The 19,850-nt window shown below is 34.0% G+C and overlaps 1 protein-coding gene across 1 annotated transcript in view; it reads right to left on the bottom strand.

Moving 5' to 3' along the window:
• Cdk8 (cyclin-dependent kinase 8) overlaps positions 1-19,850 on the bottom strand; it is a 42,051-nt gene that overhangs the window by 3,139 nt on the left and 19,062 nt on the right. The window contains exons 3-7 of the mRNA XM_089108223.1: positions 17,317-17,427; positions 12,891-13,031; positions 7,023-7,212; positions 3,000-3,213; positions 1,450-1,705 (exon numbers count right to left, since the gene is read on the bottom strand). Coding sequence (XP_088964349.1) covers positions 1,450-1,705; positions 3,000-3,213; positions 7,023-7,212; positions 12,891-13,031; positions 17,317-17,427 — 912 coding nt within the window. The remainder of the gene's footprint in view (positions 1-1,449; positions 1,706-2,999; positions 3,214-7,022; positions 7,213-12,890; positions 13,032-17,316; positions 17,428-19,850) is intronic.

Below are 19,850 nucleotides of genomic sequence, written 5' to 3'. Positions count from 1 at the left end.
TTCCTAGGATTTCTACTAGAATCTTTCGTCTAGTTATAGAAGAATTTAGATTGTTCAAAATATTGCAGGTCACGGGCTAAAGCATACAGCCTAACTTTATTGATTACCTTACCTGTCTTCTCTGTTTGTCTTACCGTTGGGAAATTCAGCAGAAACTTTCAAAAAAATTGTTTTATAATCCTTACAAAATAATATATTCTATGGTGCTTTTTCTTTTAAATGCCTGCCATCCGTAAGACTCTTTGGCTCTTGAAGACAGAAACAGACATTAAATCAGAAGCCACAAGCCTTACTTAAACCAAAAACCATAACATAATTAAACCAGAACCAAGTTGGTTGAATACTTTTTGTACATTTCTTGAACTGATTTACTTTTTTGAATTATGAAACTCTTATTTACCTTGTGTCATTGGCAGACTATTCTTTTTGCAAAATTATCCTTCAAACCATGCCTGAATATGGAAAAAAACTTTAAACTGATCCGTTAAAATGATTCAACACGAATAGTCGTTCCTTTCTTTTTACTTCAGTCAATTAAGCTCGTATTCTCAAAGTTATTAGTTTATTATGAAAATATATAAAAATAAATATATATTATCGATAATTTTTGACATAAAAATATATGAAAATAGTTGAAAGAAATAAAAACGAGTTACGAAAACGAATTATAGTATATAACCATTCACCTCTTATGTGTGACACATTTAAAGATTTACATGTAGAGCCTCAGCTTAACGGAGCTGAGATTTGCAGAAAGAAAAAACTTTAATAAAGACTTTAGTAGGTTTTCAAAAAATAAACGTCAATATCTGATTCAAACAGCAATTGCTATTAAAAATAATAAGGTATTGCTAAAAATGGGTAATTGTTTCTAACGGAGTCATCGAAAACGGTAAAATATAAAATTGAAGTGCTTAAGGGACGTCCCAGGTTGAGAGCAAAAAAGTACTTCTTTTAACAAAAACGTAACTTCAGTTAAATTTTGTTGTCTTGCACTTGAAATCTTAATTTAAGACAATTTTAAAGCCTCTAAACCTTAACTTTTCGGAGAGAGTGGAAAACTTTGTAAATTTTTGTAACAATGACGAACATTGAATGTATAGCCGAGGAAAGAATTTGGTCCAAATAACTACTTGTTAACCATCCCCCACCCGTTTTGAACCGCAAACTAAGAAAAAAACAATGAAAAACAAACTGAGGAGAGAGAGAGAGAGAGAGAGAGAGAGAGAGAGAGAGAGAGAGAGAGAGAGAGAGAGAGAGAGAGAGAGAGAGAGAGAGAGAGAGAGAGAGAGAGAGAGAGAGAGAGAGAGAGAGAGGGATAAAGGGGGAGAGAGGGAGGCATAGAGACAGACAGACAGACAGAGAGAGAGAGAGAGAGAGAGAGAGAGAGAGAGAGAGAGAGAGAGAGAGAGAGAGAGAGAGAGAGAGAGAGAGAGAGAGAGAGAGAACCTTAGACGCATCAGACTTGTCTTCTTGATCGTCATCTGTAAGGAATTCCCTTTTGGGATACGGGATGGGATGCCCTGCAAAGACGTCACTTGTTGGTAATGGTTCTTCCTGAAAATATGGATCTTGTAGGGACTGCTCAGATGTTATTCGTTTTGTTGGGTCCATCAATAGCAGCTTGGATAAAAGTATGAATGCTTTCGTATCCGGCTTAATCTTATATCTGTCCATGTATTTAACTAGTGAACACGATTGGTAGCTGAAAAAGAAAAAGAAAAGGGATAAAAATTGAAATTAATTTTAATTATAGAGAATTAAATTAACGAAAATGCAGGGTGAGGGTGGACAATTTTTTATTCTTTTAATTGCTCATTCGACGCATTTCCTGTACACCAAATTAATGAAAAAAAAACAGAAAAAAACGGAACAGCTTTGAGCAAATATACTTGACACAGGGGGTATTTGTGGCAGAAGGTATAATAGCTATGAAAAAGGGAGGCACAGGGGTGACCAATACAAACGACCAGTTACCCAAAGTTACTGGTTTAGAATAGAAATACTAGAAATAAAAAAGATTTATCAAGGCATTTCCAAAAATCTAGGCGAGAGCATCCTTCCCCAGCCACCCCCACCCCTAATTAGCACCACTATTAAATTTACTCATATCAAGTGCTGTTATGTTTATATAAGTTGTAGGTAGTCATAACTACAGACGTATTATTAATTAAAACTGGCGAAACAGTACTTTGGTATTGCCAAAACTACTTTATTCATTAGTTACTTTGTGAATGTTCATTCTTTTTAATTAAAAGAGACAATTTCTATTTGTTAACTAAAGCTTAGCTAGAATTTGGGTATCAGCCCAACAATTCTATTGGGTAATTTATTCTGGAGAGAAAAAGGAAAAAGCCGAGGTTTCAGTTAAATATACATTAAAAATAGGATAATCCTAATTCCACAGAGAGGAGAATTATAACAGGTAATCTCCGATCGGGCACTCGCCCAAAGAAACACCCTACATACCTAGAAATAAAAACTGGGTCTAAAGATAGGCCTTTTCCAACTCTTCGACCCCCTTTCTTAGAGAATGGCAGTCCGGTGCATGGCTACAAAATGTTCTATTGCTACAAACCCACATTAGTCACTAGTAAATTCTTCGCCATGACAAATTTGTAGGTACCCAACCAGTGTTTGAATTGAGTTGAGCTCCTATGAGGAAATTTGCTATTTTCTTCCTGCCAGGTTACAATTTCGTTCAATGGGGTATTAAGTTGCAGCTGAATACATAACATTTGACTTAGTTCACAGTTGCTAATGGATAACCCTTCAAAAACATTGTCATTGAGTAAATTTCATAAATGGTAAAGATAAGAACCTTTTATTTATCCCAGTTCAACTAGTCCTCATAAGCAATGCATTATGTCTGCTCCCTTTCTGATTTGGTGGAAGCAAAGAGAGGGGGTAGTGGAGACCCTTTAAATAGGGATTTACCCCAGTCTAAGATTCTCAATGCTATAGGAATTATAACATGTGCAGTATAGAATCCAACTTACTTTGCCCTTTTGAAATCCTTCATTAGATTTCCATGTTCAGGCATTTTTCTAATATCTTCCCAATCCTTTTCCTGGGGAAATCCCATCACATTAAATATCCTATCCAATTGGTCATGATGATACGGATTTGACGTCTTTATGTCCTCTTGCCGACAATGAAAAATTGGCTCCGATGTAAGAAGCTCAGCGAATATACAGCCAATAGCCCATATATCTGCAAAAAAAACAGGCTTTTGATCAGAAATGCAATTATAATAATATATTTAAAAGAAAAACACAAATAAAAAAATATCTTTGCAGCACGGTCAATTACGGGGCTTCCAATTATATTATTATTTCAATATAATGTTAATTAGAGCCGACAATAGAATTTAGTACCTAGTAGAGGTATCAAATATCGGGGATATCAAGTTTCTTCATGGTAACTTTTAAACAAAAAATTATTCAATTTTTTTGACGATTTCAGTCAGCACATCTTTTTTTAGATGTACAGAACATGTTTTTAATAATTATCTTTAATACTAAACAGATATATATATTTATATATATATTTATATTATATATATATATATATATATATATATATATATATATATATATATATATATATATATATATATATATATATATATATATATATATATATATATATATATATATATATATATATATATATATATATATATATATATATATATATATGTCATCATAAACCCAAAAATAAAAGCACCTCAAATCAAATTTATCCCGACTTATCACCATCAATTAGGGGTCATCAGAGAAACACACACTAGCTTTTCACCATCTATTAGGGCTCATCAGTTTATATATATATATATATATATATATATATATATATATATATATATATATATATATATATATATATATATATATATATATATATATATATATATATATATATATATATGTATATATATGTGTGTGTGTGTATATATACACCCAATCAACTAAAAAGGGGGATCCATGGACATACAAGGTTGTAGTTTTAGTGAATATATGTCATCATAAACCCCAAAATAAAAACACCTCAAATCAAATTTATCCCGACTTATCACCATCAATTAGGGGTCATCAGAGAAACACACAATATCTTTTCACGATCAATTAGGGCTCATCAGAGAAATACACACTAGCTTTTCACCATCAATTAGGGCTCATCAGAGAAATACGCACTAGCTTTTCACCACCAATTAGGGCTCATCAGAGAAATACACACAATGTTTATCATATCAAGCATTTTCACATGAATGTACATCTCCTGCGACGTGAATAAATTTGAACAAATCTTACAAAAAAAAAATTAGAGCACCATTCTGATGTTCAGACTATAGCGCTCTGGAAATACTATAATGAACCGTCTTCGGATCTGCCAAAAAATTTCCAACAATTCTTTTTTCTTCAAATTATGCAACGATGGAAACCGTTTTATCAGCCTATTTGGCAAGTTTTATCAGCCTACAAGGATTTTATAGAAAATCCTGCTTTGAATAGTTTTCAATTGAAACACCCATTCTGGGATCTTGGTAGTTGATCCGTTTGGGAAATAAATATGATTCTCTGAACGACTTTTGGGTGAATTTTAACACATTTGGTTACGTTTCTTATTCTGTCATGTTTACCCCATTAAATTTACTAGGGATACTACAGATAGAGGATCAAAAAAGGTAAAATAAGACAATAATGAACCCATCCCCTTTTCTTTAGTCAATTCTACAAACAAAAACTAAAATTTTACCATTTTACCAAATATGTCGGGACTCTAAAAGTTGAATGGTACTCTAAATTGAACTAAAAGTTGAACTTTTTTTTTAATTCTGGGAAGATAAAACTGATGCATGTACTTGGAAGTGGCGTTTACAGAATCTCGTTTTCTTTTGGGAACTTTTACATATACGGAACGCGTCAAAAGTTGAGAGAAAGACTACACGAGCACAAGCTTACAATAAACAAATCTCTAAAACATGAAACCAAAATAATGAGCTTGATTCTGCTTTGGTCCTCCACTCCACGCTTTTGAACATCCAGATCTTTTATTTCTTTTTTATTTTTCACAGTAAATGGTTTGCCAGAATCTTTCTAGGGAAAAAATTGAAATAAAAAATACATAAGTAAAGACCTCATTTTAAATATAGATACTGGGGATATTCCTATAAACCCAATTTGCAATACTTTAATAAAAAGGGAACCAAGTAAGATCTTTATTCATTTTAAACGAAATTCTTCTCACCGTATTAGCAAAGATAAGGTTAGCAGACGGGCAGGGTTAATCACCAGGGATATACATCTTGTCCAATCTCATTTTTGAATTACCTTTCATTTGTTCTGAATTTTTTTTATTGTGTCTTCTGTTTTGTTAAGTTTCACTTATTAAGGATTTTGTGTGTGTGTGTTTGTGTTTGAGGACTGAAATTTAAACAGTTCTGATTATCCGACAAGCACAAAGACGAGGGAAGGACCTACTAAAGGAGGTCCTTCCCTCCTGATCGCAGATGGCAGGAACCTGATCGCAGATCCTGCGATACAAGTATTGTCAAAGGCGTAGGTCCATACATACTCACAAACAAATTAAAAAAGCAGAAAAAGATTTTTTAAATCCAAAAAAGCAGAAAAAGATTAAAAATTATGAACAGGTTCAGTTATCATGTTTTGCAAGACAACTTACAGCCCATATTTGGCTGTAAGATGGCCAGATTTGGCCAGTACCTATCATCTCTTCCTCCACACTAGGAAGTGGCTCTCAGCACTTTGACGATGATGAAGAGCTGAAAGAAGAGTTCACAGGCTGACTCAAGACGGATGCTGCAGATTTCTACGCTGATGGAATTTTTCAAACTGGTGCAGAGATATAATACGTGATTGACAATTTAAGGTAATTACTATGAAAGGTAGAGCAAAGACGTCAGTCCAAGTGTATATAATATGTTCTTTTTATTTATTTTCTTCATAGCCAATGGGATTTTACTTTCCAAAAGACCCCTTATACGTTACTAGTGAAATATGATCCATATGAGTACTTGATATCTACCTTTAATACTACAGCTTTCGTCACAAACACGTATGTCTGTGTTGATACTGCTAAAATGACTGCCAATGATTTTTACAGCAATGTTTGTTCACTCAGTACCCAAATTTTAGTTTCACAGTTTTGTAGAGTAAATAGAATTGTTTAGCTTTGTTTAATTATCATGCTTATTCGTTTCGGGGAATCCACGACTGGCTTTGATTAGCAAATCTGCCAAGAAAGATAGCTCCGTATATATGCACACACCCGAGCCTGTAAACGATAAACTGATGTTAGCTTGTAAAATACACTTTGCCAGATGGTAAGACTGTCAAACATAACAACTCTAAAAAACCAACATCAGATTCACAAGAAGAGGAATGGTCAAATGATCTTATATTTACCATCAGCAAGGCTGGTATTAACCCTTCCAAAAGGGTCAAGAGAAGATAAAAAGGCACCCACAACACTAACACTTAAGGGGGTAAACTAAACATCATGATTGCAGCAGTATCTGAAAAGTAGTAAAGAGCACAACACAAGTAACAGTAGCCCCCTCCCCCCAAGAAAAACTGATCTTAACGGAAATTGCTTATGAAATAAATATTTCTCATGTAACACCGTTTTGGAAACAGTTATTTTCATCCAGATTTAAAATGACAGTAATCTGTAGTCGCGAGAAGACTGTTTCGATAATTTTGAAAGAGCCTGAAACTCCACAAAGCAACGCCAAAGTGAGCCAAAAAACAAATCATTAACAATGCCATTGACGGTAACCCTTGACGACTGAAATTCCTGGGGTACAGCCTAAAAAGGCCGTAACCCAAGAATATAACTTTCTGCCATTTTTGAAAAAAAAACTTACAGAAAATGACAATACTCAAAGTACTGCCTATGTTGATGAAGAAATAGCGTTATGTCCTAAAACAGCTACTGGGCCTCCCTAAACTTGTGTATTGAGCCATGCCATTTTTAAAAAATAAATGAGACAAACTTACCAATGGCTTTTGTATAATGTCTAGCACCGAGTAAAAGCTCGGGGGCACGATACCAAAAAGTGACAACGACTGGATCGAGATCGGCTAATGGCTTCAAAGGGGAATTAAAAAGTCGTGCAAAGCCCATATCGGCAATTTTAACTCGACCTCGCTCTGGTCCTTCTCCCATTACTAGTATATTCGCTGGTTTCTGAAAGAAAGAAAAGTCAAATATAATTAAATAATTCTCAAAATAATTATTTGAACGTTTTAAGCTTTTGACTCTAAATGCTTTTTCTATTAAACTTGAAATATAACACATATCAGAAATCTTGTAGCTGATTTTTTTTCTCTTTAAACTAGCTACTTGTGTAAGAAGTTACACACAAATCAGATGTCTATTCATATTTACTATAAACCTTTTAATCTTTGCATGGCAAATACTGAATCAATTGAAAAGATTCTGTTTCTGGTTAAATAGAAGAAAAATTTCCAAAATACAGATTTTAACTATTTAAGTGAACTTTAAATGAAGTTAATAAAACAAACACGGGAAAATTATGGTTTTGAACCAAAAAATTGCTTTGCAACTCACACTGTAATAATCAACCACTTTTTTTTAACGCTATGATGTGCGAAGGAATCAAATAGTTATTAAAAAAAGAAAAAGATGCTATGGTTGAAAAAGACGTTAGATGCACAAGAGCGAATCAACGCAACCAAGCTGGTTTCACCTTTAGCACAGACGTCCGGACCCGAATTCTATGTGAATCAGTTTTAATCCAACCTGATGCACAATTCAGAAGTGGATACGATATTTTACGAAGTATAAGACCACAAGTCTCGTCACCTACGTTTCTCTTTTTAAATCTGGCGCCCATTATTACCAAAAAATGCATAACTGCACGTGGAACTCTTTTTCATTAAATATTGGATTCCAAGTTTTTCCTAACCTTTTAAGATATAAATGATTGTCTCAGTTTCCATTTTCGGGACTATTTCCTACTTTTTAAAAAAAAATTTGAATTTACTTTTATTTTTAACGTACATACAAAAAGAGGCAAACAGCAAGAGGATAGAAAAAAGGGCAATACGTTAGCAGGAATGTGCGCAAGGGAGGGGGGGGGTGTCAGGAGTCTTAATATAGTAATGATAATCAGGGTTGCCAACTTTCTCACTTTTTTTTTTTACCTCAGAGGGGATGCGTAAGAGTGAAAATCAGTCATTTTGAGCGTCAATTTTCATTCGCTTTAAATGTCAGTAGTTGGCAACTCCGTGAGAAATGTATTTAACCCAAGGAACAGGGTTGCCAACTTAAACACTTTTCGTGTGAAATGCACTCTTTTTTACCTCAGAGGAGATCCGCACTCGGAGGCAGCCGAGCATATGCCAATTTTTTGACTTGCACTCTTTTTTTAGCAAAAAAATCCTCTTTTTGCCTTGATTTGCACGCTTTTTAGACGTTGGCAGTTGGCAACCCTGATGAGAATGTTCTAAACCACTAAAGACACCACAGGAAGCGTATAACTGAACCGTTGGAGAGGGATACAAATTCAATACACTACTGTCTTGGAGATTCTGTGTGTAAGTGGTTATCACTTCCTCTGTATATCCTGTAATGCCTGCTGGAGAGTGCTACTTGAAATAAAGTATCTGCTCCATAGACAAAGAAAACTCTATAAACTCAAACTAGTTCTGAAAGTTGTTTCAAAAAGATCCTTGGAGGTTGTGTTATCAGTCTCAAAACTAATTCTTGAGTGGCAGTTAGTATCCCAAATATTAGCCTTCATGAGTTTGACCTTAGGGGCTATTTTAAGGACAAAGTACTTGGAGAGAGTCTTAGGACCAATATTAGAGCCAAAGAAGCGATCATGAAGGAGGCCCTAGTGGTTAGCTGTTTGCATAAGCGAATTATGAAAAGCCTTGAGCTATTCTGAAAGAAATATTCAGAAGCAAATTTAGGTCATCTCTAACGTTCACTATAAAATGAACAAGAAAATTTTCAAAGTTTAATGTACTCAGTTATGCACAATGAACTATTTGAACTAAGCTGTCATTCAGTATTTAAAAAAGCCTATTGAAATCTTAGCAGTACATTTTCTTTAGCCACCCTGTTTGTGATATTTATAAATTAAGGCTTTATAATGAAGACTCTCTGCTAGTCATGTGGTTTTTCGTTCCATTTCGTTCTTCGTGCTTGTCGCTAAGGTCTGCGAAATGAATTTTTTTTTATTTGACGTTTTTCTTTATTTCTTCATAGGGTGAAGTATCGGATCCCTCCACTCTTACGAGCAGTTTCTACTTTTTGTATGATGCTTGAATCATCACCGCGCCAAGAAGCAAAATGTGGGCAATAACTGTCTTTATTTATTATAATTATAACAGTGCAGTAGTGTTTGTCGTTATCAAACAGTTCGAATAACGAACTGTAAGTAAGGAGCGACACGGCTTAATAGTAACGAAACACTAAAAAATTGGAATTTTAATACCAATAAATGTATCAAAAGAATTGGCTTATTATGCTGATTTCAAATATACAAATTTCATTAAGTTTAGTCTTACCCCTTAAAGGCTAGGAGCATGAGAAAATTTGCCTGATTTTTAAAAAAAGGGGGGAAACACCCCCAAAAAGAAATAGAATCTTAATAAAAATCATACCATCAGATTCAGCGTATCAGAGCACCCTACTGCAGAGGTTTGAAGCTTCTATCCGCAAAAAAGTGGAGTTTTTTTTTTAGAATAAAGATTACACATGCGTGTTTATTTGGTTTATTTCGTGTTTATAAAGGTCTGACTTAATAACGTAAGCCGTTATTGTGATATTACTTTATCACCTTTTTGAAAATCTACATGATTATAGTTCGTTTTGATTTAGTTCAACATCCACCTAAATATTTCTTAGAAGCTTAAACCGTGAAAGCTTCACGATAATACCCTTAGCTTGTGAAGTAACAATAATTGTAGTAGCAGCATGAACATAGCACATATGTTTTGTTTTCAACATCTCCTTCAACACACGATGGAATTTTCAACTTAATACCATCAACCAGTCTTGAAGCATTGCTGATCCGTCCTCTTGACAACTTATTTGGGCATAGTGTGTTTCGATTTATTTCAATACCGTTTCAATATTGCTTAAAATTTTCACCTTAATACGCTTAGGTTTATTAGCAGTAGTAGTAGCACCAGCTGTTATAGTAGTAGCAGTAGGAGTACACTTAATAGTAGTAGTCTTAGCTTTAGTTGCAGTAGTAGTAGTAGCAGTAATAGTGTTATGATGCAAATGTTGTCTTTTGGTTAGTTCAACATCCCCCACAACAAGCCTTGTGAATTTTAATTTCACACACGAAACTGTTCCAAAGATATTGCTGATGACAATCTATCATCCCTTTTGACAATCTGCATACGATTGGCAGGTTGTCATCCGTACAACAGAAATTTTTAGAAATATTTTCTGAGAAATGCACGTTCATACCCTTAGGTATAGTTGTAATAGTAGTCACAGCAGTAGTATTACTACTCAACTTAATACAATCAGCCATTGCTAATACATTGTCGATATGCCCTTTTGTTAACCTGTATATTCAAATACTTTTTGAAATTTTCATCTTAATGCTCTTAACCATACAAGTAGTTGCGATAGAAGTAGAAGTAGGAGCTATAGTAAAAGTAGTAGTAGATCTAGTAAATGTTGCAGTAGTAGTAAAATTAGTAACAGTGTGCACATATTGCCTTTTGGTTAATTAATCTTCCCCTTTAAGTATTCTCTGAAAGTTCCAACTTAATACCCAAATCCATTCTTCAGATACGCCATTTTGACAATCTTCATGCGCATAGTGTGTTTTGATTTAGTTCAATATTCCACGTCAATATTCTGTCAAACTTTCACCTTCGTACATGTAGCCTTAATTGTACTAGTATCATAATAATAGTGGAAATAGTAGGAACAGTAGTAGCAGTAATAGTATATTATTAGTGGTAACAGTAGTAGCAGCAGTAATAATAGCGGTAGTAGCAGGTACATTTTCCCTTTTTGTCAACTGAACATCCCACTCATGATGCCCCTGAAGTTTCCACTTAATACGATAAGCCGTTCCAAAAATATTCCTTAATATACCCGCATCAGCAATCTGTATACACATAGCATGTTTCGATTTAGTTCAACTTTCCCCTCAACGTTTCCTCAGATATTTTCTCCAATATCCTCAGCCTTAGTAGTAGTCGCTACAGAAGTAATAGTTTTAGTGATAGTAGTGGTATTAGTAATAATAGTTGTGGTAGCTGCAGAAGCAGCAGTAGTTGTAGTATTAGCACCGTGCAAATATGGTCTTTTTGGTCAATTGATCATCTCCCTTATAATTTCCTGAAAGTTCAAAATTAATATACTCAGTCATTCCTGAGTTACACCCCTTTGGACAACCCATATACACATAACATGTATTGAGTTAGTTCAAGACTCCCTTCAACATTCCCTGAAAGACTCATCTTAATTCCCTTCGTATTTTGGGAAGGTAGAAGTCAAACATGCATACGTTTTCTCAATAACATGTACTATATGTAAACAATGAACAAATTTCCTAACTTACAGCCCTTTCTCTGAGGCCTCGGGGGGGGGGGGGGGGGCGGGCATCCCAAACGCACAATTACTCAACCTTTCAATGATGCCGAAAGAAAATTAGGTCTCAAAATTTTGTTTGGATGTTTGTTTTCGGCAATGATGGGCGTGGAAAGGGGGGGGGGGTCTCTCAAATCACTTTGACTCTTAAAAAGGGCACTATAACTTCCAATTTCAAACCAAATGAGATCCATCTGAGTTTTATACGACCAATAATTCCATAAAAACCTTATATGCCCCCAGGGAATGACTTACAACCCTATCCCCAGGGCACTGGGGTGTTGTGACAACCCTAGAGGCATTGTTATATGTTCTTTGTTCTATTTTGAAGAAAATCACCATCTTACGATTTTAATTAGATTTTTTTTTGGTGAACAAGAGGTGTAGTCAGAGGGGGGAGGGGGTCTATCTAATCTCCATCACTTTTGACTCTTAAAAGGGAACCAGAACTTCCAATTTTCAACCAAATGAGTTTAAAATTCTAAAGTTTATACAACCATCCGTTCCATAAAAATCTTAAATGCTTCCGGGGCATAACTTACAATCCTTGCCCCCAGGCTTTGGGGGTTTATTTCAACCCCAAAAGCCATGTTACATAATACTTGAACTATTCTGAATAAAATGGCTATCTCAAAATTTCTATAAGAGGCATTTTGATAAAATACGACGTGTGGGTGGGGGGGGGGGTAGATGCCCTCCAATCACTTCGACTCTTAAAAAGAGTATTAGAGCTTCTGATTACCAACCCAATGAACCCCCTTCAAACTTTATACGACCACGCCTTCTATAAGAAAACCTTATATGCCCCCAGGGCATAACTTATAATCCTTGCCCTGAGGGCTGTGGAGTGGTTATAATCCTCAAAGACATAATTTCCTGTCTTTTTAACTACGTTGAACAAAATGGCTATCTCCAAATTTTAATTGGATGTGTTTGGGGATCATGTCTTAACTCACGAGGTGGCAAACAGCTACAAGGGGCGAATATCCTAACAGTCATTCAAGCAGATGGTAAATAAATACCACGAGAGGCTTTACCCACCAGCTCAATTTAAGGAAGAGTCACGGGTCTAAGACAACTGGGCTGAGAAATACACATACAGAAGGATATAATAGCTTCTAAAATTAAAAATTGTGCCATTTTACTTGTGCTCGACGTTCGACGTTTGCAAAAATCAGCTAGGGCTCAAATGAAGGAAGCATAAGCCATAGTTAATGCTTATATTAGTTACAAATTGTTTTTAAGGAAAACAGAGAAGAAAAAACAGGCTTTACCAGATCGCGATGCAGAATCCAATTCGTATGCAAGTAACGAATGCCATCTAGAATTTGATGTAGCAATGATTTGACCATTCCTTTTGGTACATACACATTCTTTTTATTAGCTTTGGCTGCTCTGTGAAACTTGATAATGTGCTGGAAGAAAAGAAATAATTTTATTACGATTATCAGATAATTCTATTTCTCAACAATCAATTCCTTTTTGTACTGCATTTTTATTTTGAGTGTAGTTTTACGGCTACAATTCGAGCAACTATTCCGCATTTGAAATCAAACTCTTGAGTCTAAAGAAATATTTGAGGTCAATTTGGATTGCTATGGTTTCAACACTTCCATTGCTTAAACAAATATTCTTTTTAGATGAATACTATCCAACATGGAAACTAAATATTGTTTATGCTCAATCCACATAATACGTCATGCAGGAAACCAATACAAAAAATACTATTTTTTTTATGATAAAATACAATTCATGAAAAAGCACGCTTATGACTCGGAAGAATTGCAAGCAACGAAAAAGAAAAGAAAAATGAAATATTTGAAGCCTGACACTACTACAGCTATTATTTCAATTTTCTTACTATACAAAAATTCTCGATACCAAACTGGCAAAACCAATTTTTCAGAAAAATCATTCATTTTCCGGATGCCTTCTAGTGTAAATATTCTAACGAATGCCCTGCAATTTTTCATGAATCCTTTCTAAATGACTAGTTCAAAGTCCAAAAAACTGCACTGTTTTTCAGCAAATACACCATATGGGAATGTAGGGTTAGGTGGAAGTGGCCTCTAGTCTATTCAGATGGACTCAAATTCGATCTATAGCACACTGGCACAGTAAGCTTAAACGACGCATCTAATTTTTTCGATCGAAAGTATGCAAAAATCATATTTCTTGAATAGGCACGGTAGACAACTATATTAAAATACAAAGTTCGACTTTTTTGAGATTCGTTTTTACAATGTGGATATTAAGGGTGACTGACTAGATTTTCATTTTTAAATTTTTTTCATATATTTTCAATTTTATCAGTAGGAATATTTAGACAGGATTAAGCTTATTGTTATATCCCTTTATATTAGCCATTTTCACAATATTATTGCGTCGTCTGGATTTTGTATTATTATTTTTAACTGTTCAGATTGTTCTATTTTATTATAGATTTGTGTTGTGTAGTGTTGTTACAATTGTTTGGTATGTGCGGTATTCTGTTCAATTTTTGTCGCGAATAATTCGTTTTCAACAAAGATACCATAAATACTACACATTTCATTCTGGTCAACTCATCAGACTGATTTCAACCAATCAGAAACGCCTTAAACTATAACGTTTGCTTATTTTCGGTTTAGGAAGATCGGACATATCAGAACAAGAGTCATCCATTTTTAATTAGTCAAGTTTTTCTCTTTTACGAAATTTTCTGATCTTAAAGACCAAACAGGCAGAATGACCGCAAAGAAATAAGCGAAAAAATCGCTGTGAATAGCGAAATAAGCGAAAAAATGAGAAATTGCTATACGAAGCTGTGTCAACATTTATTATTATTTGACGCCGACTTTATTATTTTTATTAAGTTTTAAACGAAATTTTCCCCAATTATTATATTTTTCGTCAATCCTTTAATGATGATGCTAGCCAAAGAAGCACGGAGGACTGAATGGTTTTAATCCTTCCCTGAGAAAGAGGAAGCAAGGTTGGAAAAGTAAATAAAGTGAATTTATGTCAACTTGAGTACAGAATGATATTGGTGAAGCATAACTTCCTTTATGTCTTTTGCATATGTTTTCCCCCTCTAGAGATAGTACTACTCTAACAAAAGTGCATATATTATAGTAACCAAGATTGTTGTTTAATCACATTAATGCTAAAAGAGTGGAAAGTCGCAGAGAAGATATTTTACTCTGCAGAAAAGTCTGCAGTAAGATACTTTTGAATTAATACTTTTCATACCAAAGCTAAAGAGCGTATCTCACACTTTTTCTAAAAGCGGTTTATTCTACCCCAAAGAAACCACTAACGGGTCCTTACCCACTGATCACAATAATAAAAGGTATATTTACTTTATAGAAGGCAGGGGATATCATCCATATTTGGGACAAAAATCTTAAAGTATCTCTAGATAAAAGACTGCTTGACCTAATTATATGCACTGTGTACCAGAATGAGGCCTTTTGTTTATACTTATCGTCATAGTAAGTTTCTACTATATATATATATATATATATATATATATATATATATATATATATATATATATATATATATATATATATATATATATATATATATATATATATATATATATATATATATATATATATATATATATATATATATTTTAAGAAATCCCATCTCCTCTCCTCTCAGTGACGACAAATTTTAAATTCAAAATACATCTAATTTTAACTTTAGACGTCACCTACTGTTTTTCTTATATTAATTAGCAGCCAAACTGGACACACTTCAAGTCACCATATACTACCAAAAACACTCCAATAAAAGAAAAAAATTTCCATTCCCGTGGAAAAGAGCGTCTCCCCCAAAAGGAAGCCTTTCATACGGTGGCTATTTCTTACCAGACCAAACGTTATGAATTTTTAGACAAATACAGTAGATAGCACCATAAGAACATCTTTTTGTGTCCATCTTATAAACAAAGCAGGAATGACAATTTTTAAAAATCTTCATCGAAACAACGGCATATATTTTCGAAGGCCGAAGAGCCAACCCCTTTCTCATTGGGAACGTCAGTACGTTCATAAAAAGCCCGTTCCTAGGATTTCTACTAGAATCTTTCGTCTAGTTATAGAAGAATTTTGATTGTTCAGAATATTGCAGGTCACGGGCTAAAGCATACAGCCTAACTTTATTGATTACCTTACCTGTCTTCTCTGTTTGTCTTACCGTTGGGGAATTCAGCAGAAACTTTCAAAAAAATTGTTTTATAATCCTTACAAAATAATATATTCTATGGTGCTTTTTCTTTTAAATGCCTGCCATCCGCAAGGCTCTTTGGCTCTTTTGTTGAAGACAGAAACACACATTAAATCAGAAGCCACGAGCCTTACTTAAACCAAAAACCATAACGTAATTAAACCAAAACCAAGTTGGTTGAATACTTTTTGTACATTTCTTGAACTGATTTACTTTTTTGAATTATGAAACTCTTATTTACCTTGTGTCATTGGCAGACTATTCTTTTTGCAAAATTATCCTTCAAACCATGCCTGAATATGAAAAAAAAACTTTAAACTGATCCGTTAAAATGACTCAACACGAATAGTCGTTCCTTTCTTTTTACTTCAGTCAATTAAGCTCGTATTCTCAAAGTTATTAGTTTATTATGAAAATATATAAAAATAAATATATATTATCGATAATTCTTGACATAAAAATATATGAAAATAGTTGAAAGAAATAAAAACTAGTTAAGAAAACGAATTATAGTATATAACCATTCACCTCTTATGTGTGACACATTTAAAGATTTACATGTAGAGCCTCAGCTTAACGGAGCCGAAATTTGCAGAAATAAAAAACTTTAACACTTTAGTAGGTTTTCAAAAAATAAACGTCAATACCTGATTGACGTTAAAATATATAGATATATATATATATATATATATATATATATATATATATATATATATATATATATATATATATATATATATATATATATATATATATATATATATAATATTCTTCAAAACAATAATTCCCTCAAAATCTGGGAAACTGTATTTCCACCCCCTGAAAAATTATGAGTGGAAAGGTGTCCTTTACTTTTGGGCACGATGATTTTTAATTTTTCATGCAAGTTATCGTCAAGCAAAAGCCTCAAAAATAACAGTTTTCACAAAAAAAACATCATTTTCGCCCCTCTACAACATTAAGAGAGAAGAAAACACGCCCTTTGGTTTTGAGTGTGACGAATTTCGAATGCAAGTAATTATAAACCAAGTTAAGAGAACTTGGTAAAAAAAAATCGAGCTTTGCAGGCACTTAGCTTGAGACAGTCTAGATTTGACTTTAAAAACAGTCTTTAAAGTTGCCCAGTAAATTTTCCTTATAGAATTATAGTTTTACTGAAATGAGAAACACAGAACAAAAAAACTGATCCATTTCATTCTGTTAAAATTGTTAAAATTGCCAAACTCTTCTTTTGTATATTCTGCTTCGTTCATGTTAATAGTTGAACCTATTTTAGATTATCAGTTTTTCCTTTTATTGGCAAAATACTTGCCTTCTAGTTTTAAGACAGGCAACCTATTCTATCAATTTTCCTTCCCTATTCATAAAAGAAGCAGAATGAATATTTAACGATCATTTCGTCAAATAACCAAAAGAGCAGACAAAGGGAGCTTTGCTTTGTTCCAACGACTTTTTCTTTGAAAAAAAAAGAAGCAAAAAGCTTACCCAGAGATCATGTTCTGCATACTCAATTAACAGCCAAACTTTCCTGTCACTATGAGACAAAAAAACTTTCTGTAAGTTTATTAAATTTGGATGCTTCAGTTCTCTAAGCAACTGAAAGAATAATACACATTAGACAGTAAAACTCGGACATCATAATAATAAAAACAAAACATATATATAATTTATTTCCACACCTCGCCTCTTTACACATACATACGATTGCAATCAATAATAGAAACTCTTCACAAAAATCTTTAATCATTGTAATTTCAACCTAGGACCTGCTATATACTGACAGAAGATCTAGACAACTAGAACATAATGATATATCCGAGGAACATAACAATTGAACAAGTGACAACGCACATAGTAATCCACTAATTTCATAGACATAAAACTTCATCAAGAAGAGTGTGGAAGGCACTATAGTTATTATTCCAAAATTACAAAAAGAAAATGTCCCACCCGTCCTCATTTATTTCAACAGCCTGTATTCTGAATAGTGGCCGAGGCGGCCCCTGATAATACAGACTCACTTAATAGTCTCTGATCCACGGCTTGCAATCGTTAAAAAGGGGCTTTGGTGGCAAACTTCTGCTGCAGTTGGTTTGAAGATGGTTTTTAAGGCAAATAATCGCGCTGATTTCGAATATCGGAGTGCACCAGTCTATATCCATGCACAGAATGTTCATTTTAGCCTAGAAAAGCCTACAGAAGCATGATATCCTGCTAAAAAAAAAAAAACAAAAAAAAAAAAAAAAAAAAAAAAAAAAAAAAATCAGTAAAACATCTATTTTCTACCGCTGTCAGAATATATGCGCCCTTAAACAAAAAAAATCAAAAAATCGACACAAATTCTCGAAATTTCCACAGAAAACACGCATTTTTTTTCTCGGAGAAGCCCAGGTTTACGTGCAAATTTTATCTCGTCAAGCGAAAGATCACTTTTTGATGAACTAGTATATATTTCCTTCTTTCACAAAAATCCTAAAATTACCAAGAAAAAAAACGCGCGTCGCTGCTTCGCAGATACGCTGTTTCCTGAGCGGTTTCTTTTTTTTCAGGAACGTTTTAATAGCGTTTTGTCTTTGAGTGAGTAAACAACCAAAAAATAAAATTGCTGCAGACTAACCTCTATTCTGTTCTGAAACAAAGCTAGACACTTCAAAATCTAGTGAGTTAGCGGCAGCCTTCCCTGTCCTGCAGATACTACCAGGAGCTCTGAAGTCGGAAACAGAAATCTCCCAGGATTTAAAGCAGACTCAGACTAATAAACACAACTTTGGACAGCTCTTCTCTATTGCCAAAGAGCATAAACATGCTCTTCCACTTGTCTATAGAGCTTTCCTTTTGCAAAAACCGTACCCGCGACTTCAGCTGAAGGTGAGCGGATCTTTAGTAAGACGAAAACAGTAAAAAAACCTTTTGAGGTCAACCATGGGTGATTATAGACTTGACTCACTTATGCTCCTCTACACTAGAAAAGACATAGATGCTGAGTTGGAGTCATCAGCACTTGTTAATCAGTGGAAATTGAAGAAAAAAAAGGCGTATCCATCTTAAGATTTGTTCCTTTGTAATCAGTTGGTTTTTGTGTATTAGAATTCTGTAATAAATCAAATTAAACCCGATAACTTTTATATATTCTTAATTTAGCTTATGTGTCCGCATTTTTCGGTACACTTGACGATTTTGTCAACACATTCTTTGTATCCACCTCCAAACTCAAAACACTAGCTGCGCCCCTGACCTCAACAACAGTTATGCTCAATGAATCTATATGTGAATCACTGTTCACCAATATACAAGTTTGTCTCTCTTAGTTTCGGTTGTTTATTTTCTTGTCTAGTTTCACGTTCAAATAAGGGATTTAGGCGGTTACAGATATACATTCCACGCTCTGTTTAATCAAGACAGAAACCAAAGCCTGCTCTTTTCAGAAGAACGTTAGACCGAAATATATTTTCGCAAATGAAACGGCTCAAGCTCATGAAACTGCGTTGATCAAACACCTTGATCAACACTGGTGATATTCCTAGTTTAGGGTTTACTCCAAAAATCTCTATGTTCATCAAACCCAGCCCTCAATTTGACACATGGCAAATTGCCACATATCTTTCCGTAAAGAAGAACCTGTGTTTGCAGGATCAAAATTATAGAGAACCAAATTACATCTTTCAGACCCATTTTCCAACCGTTACAATTTCAAAGCAGCATGCGATAGTTAAGCCTGTAAACTCAAATAATCCTTCTTCAGCTTCGATGTATCTTTTTTTTCCAAAATATAATTGTTTTTACTGTTTCTCTTTATGCTCTTGTCACATCAATTGCTTCACTTCATATTCGAATCCCATACTCATAATTATGCATACTTTGTAAAAAGCAGCCGACATGTACCATGACAATGTTCCTATGACCATGTCACAGGTTTAGTTAGAAAATATAGAACTCTCTCAAAAAATGTATTTTCACCACCAAAGAATATGCACAGTTTGTTACAAATCACTTTCAATTTCATACATTCAGAAAATAGA

This window comes from Artemia sp. Qi Xiang Cuo, chromosome 2 (assembly GCF_049724085.1).
Source record: "Artemia sp. Qi Xiang Cuo chromosome 2, ASM4972408v1, whole genome shotgun sequence".
Taxonomy (NCBI): Eukaryota; Metazoa; Arthropoda; class Branchiopoda; order Anostraca; family Artemiidae; genus Artemia; species Artemia sp. Qi Xiang Cuo.
This window is presented reverse-complemented; position numbering and strand designations above follow the sequence as displayed.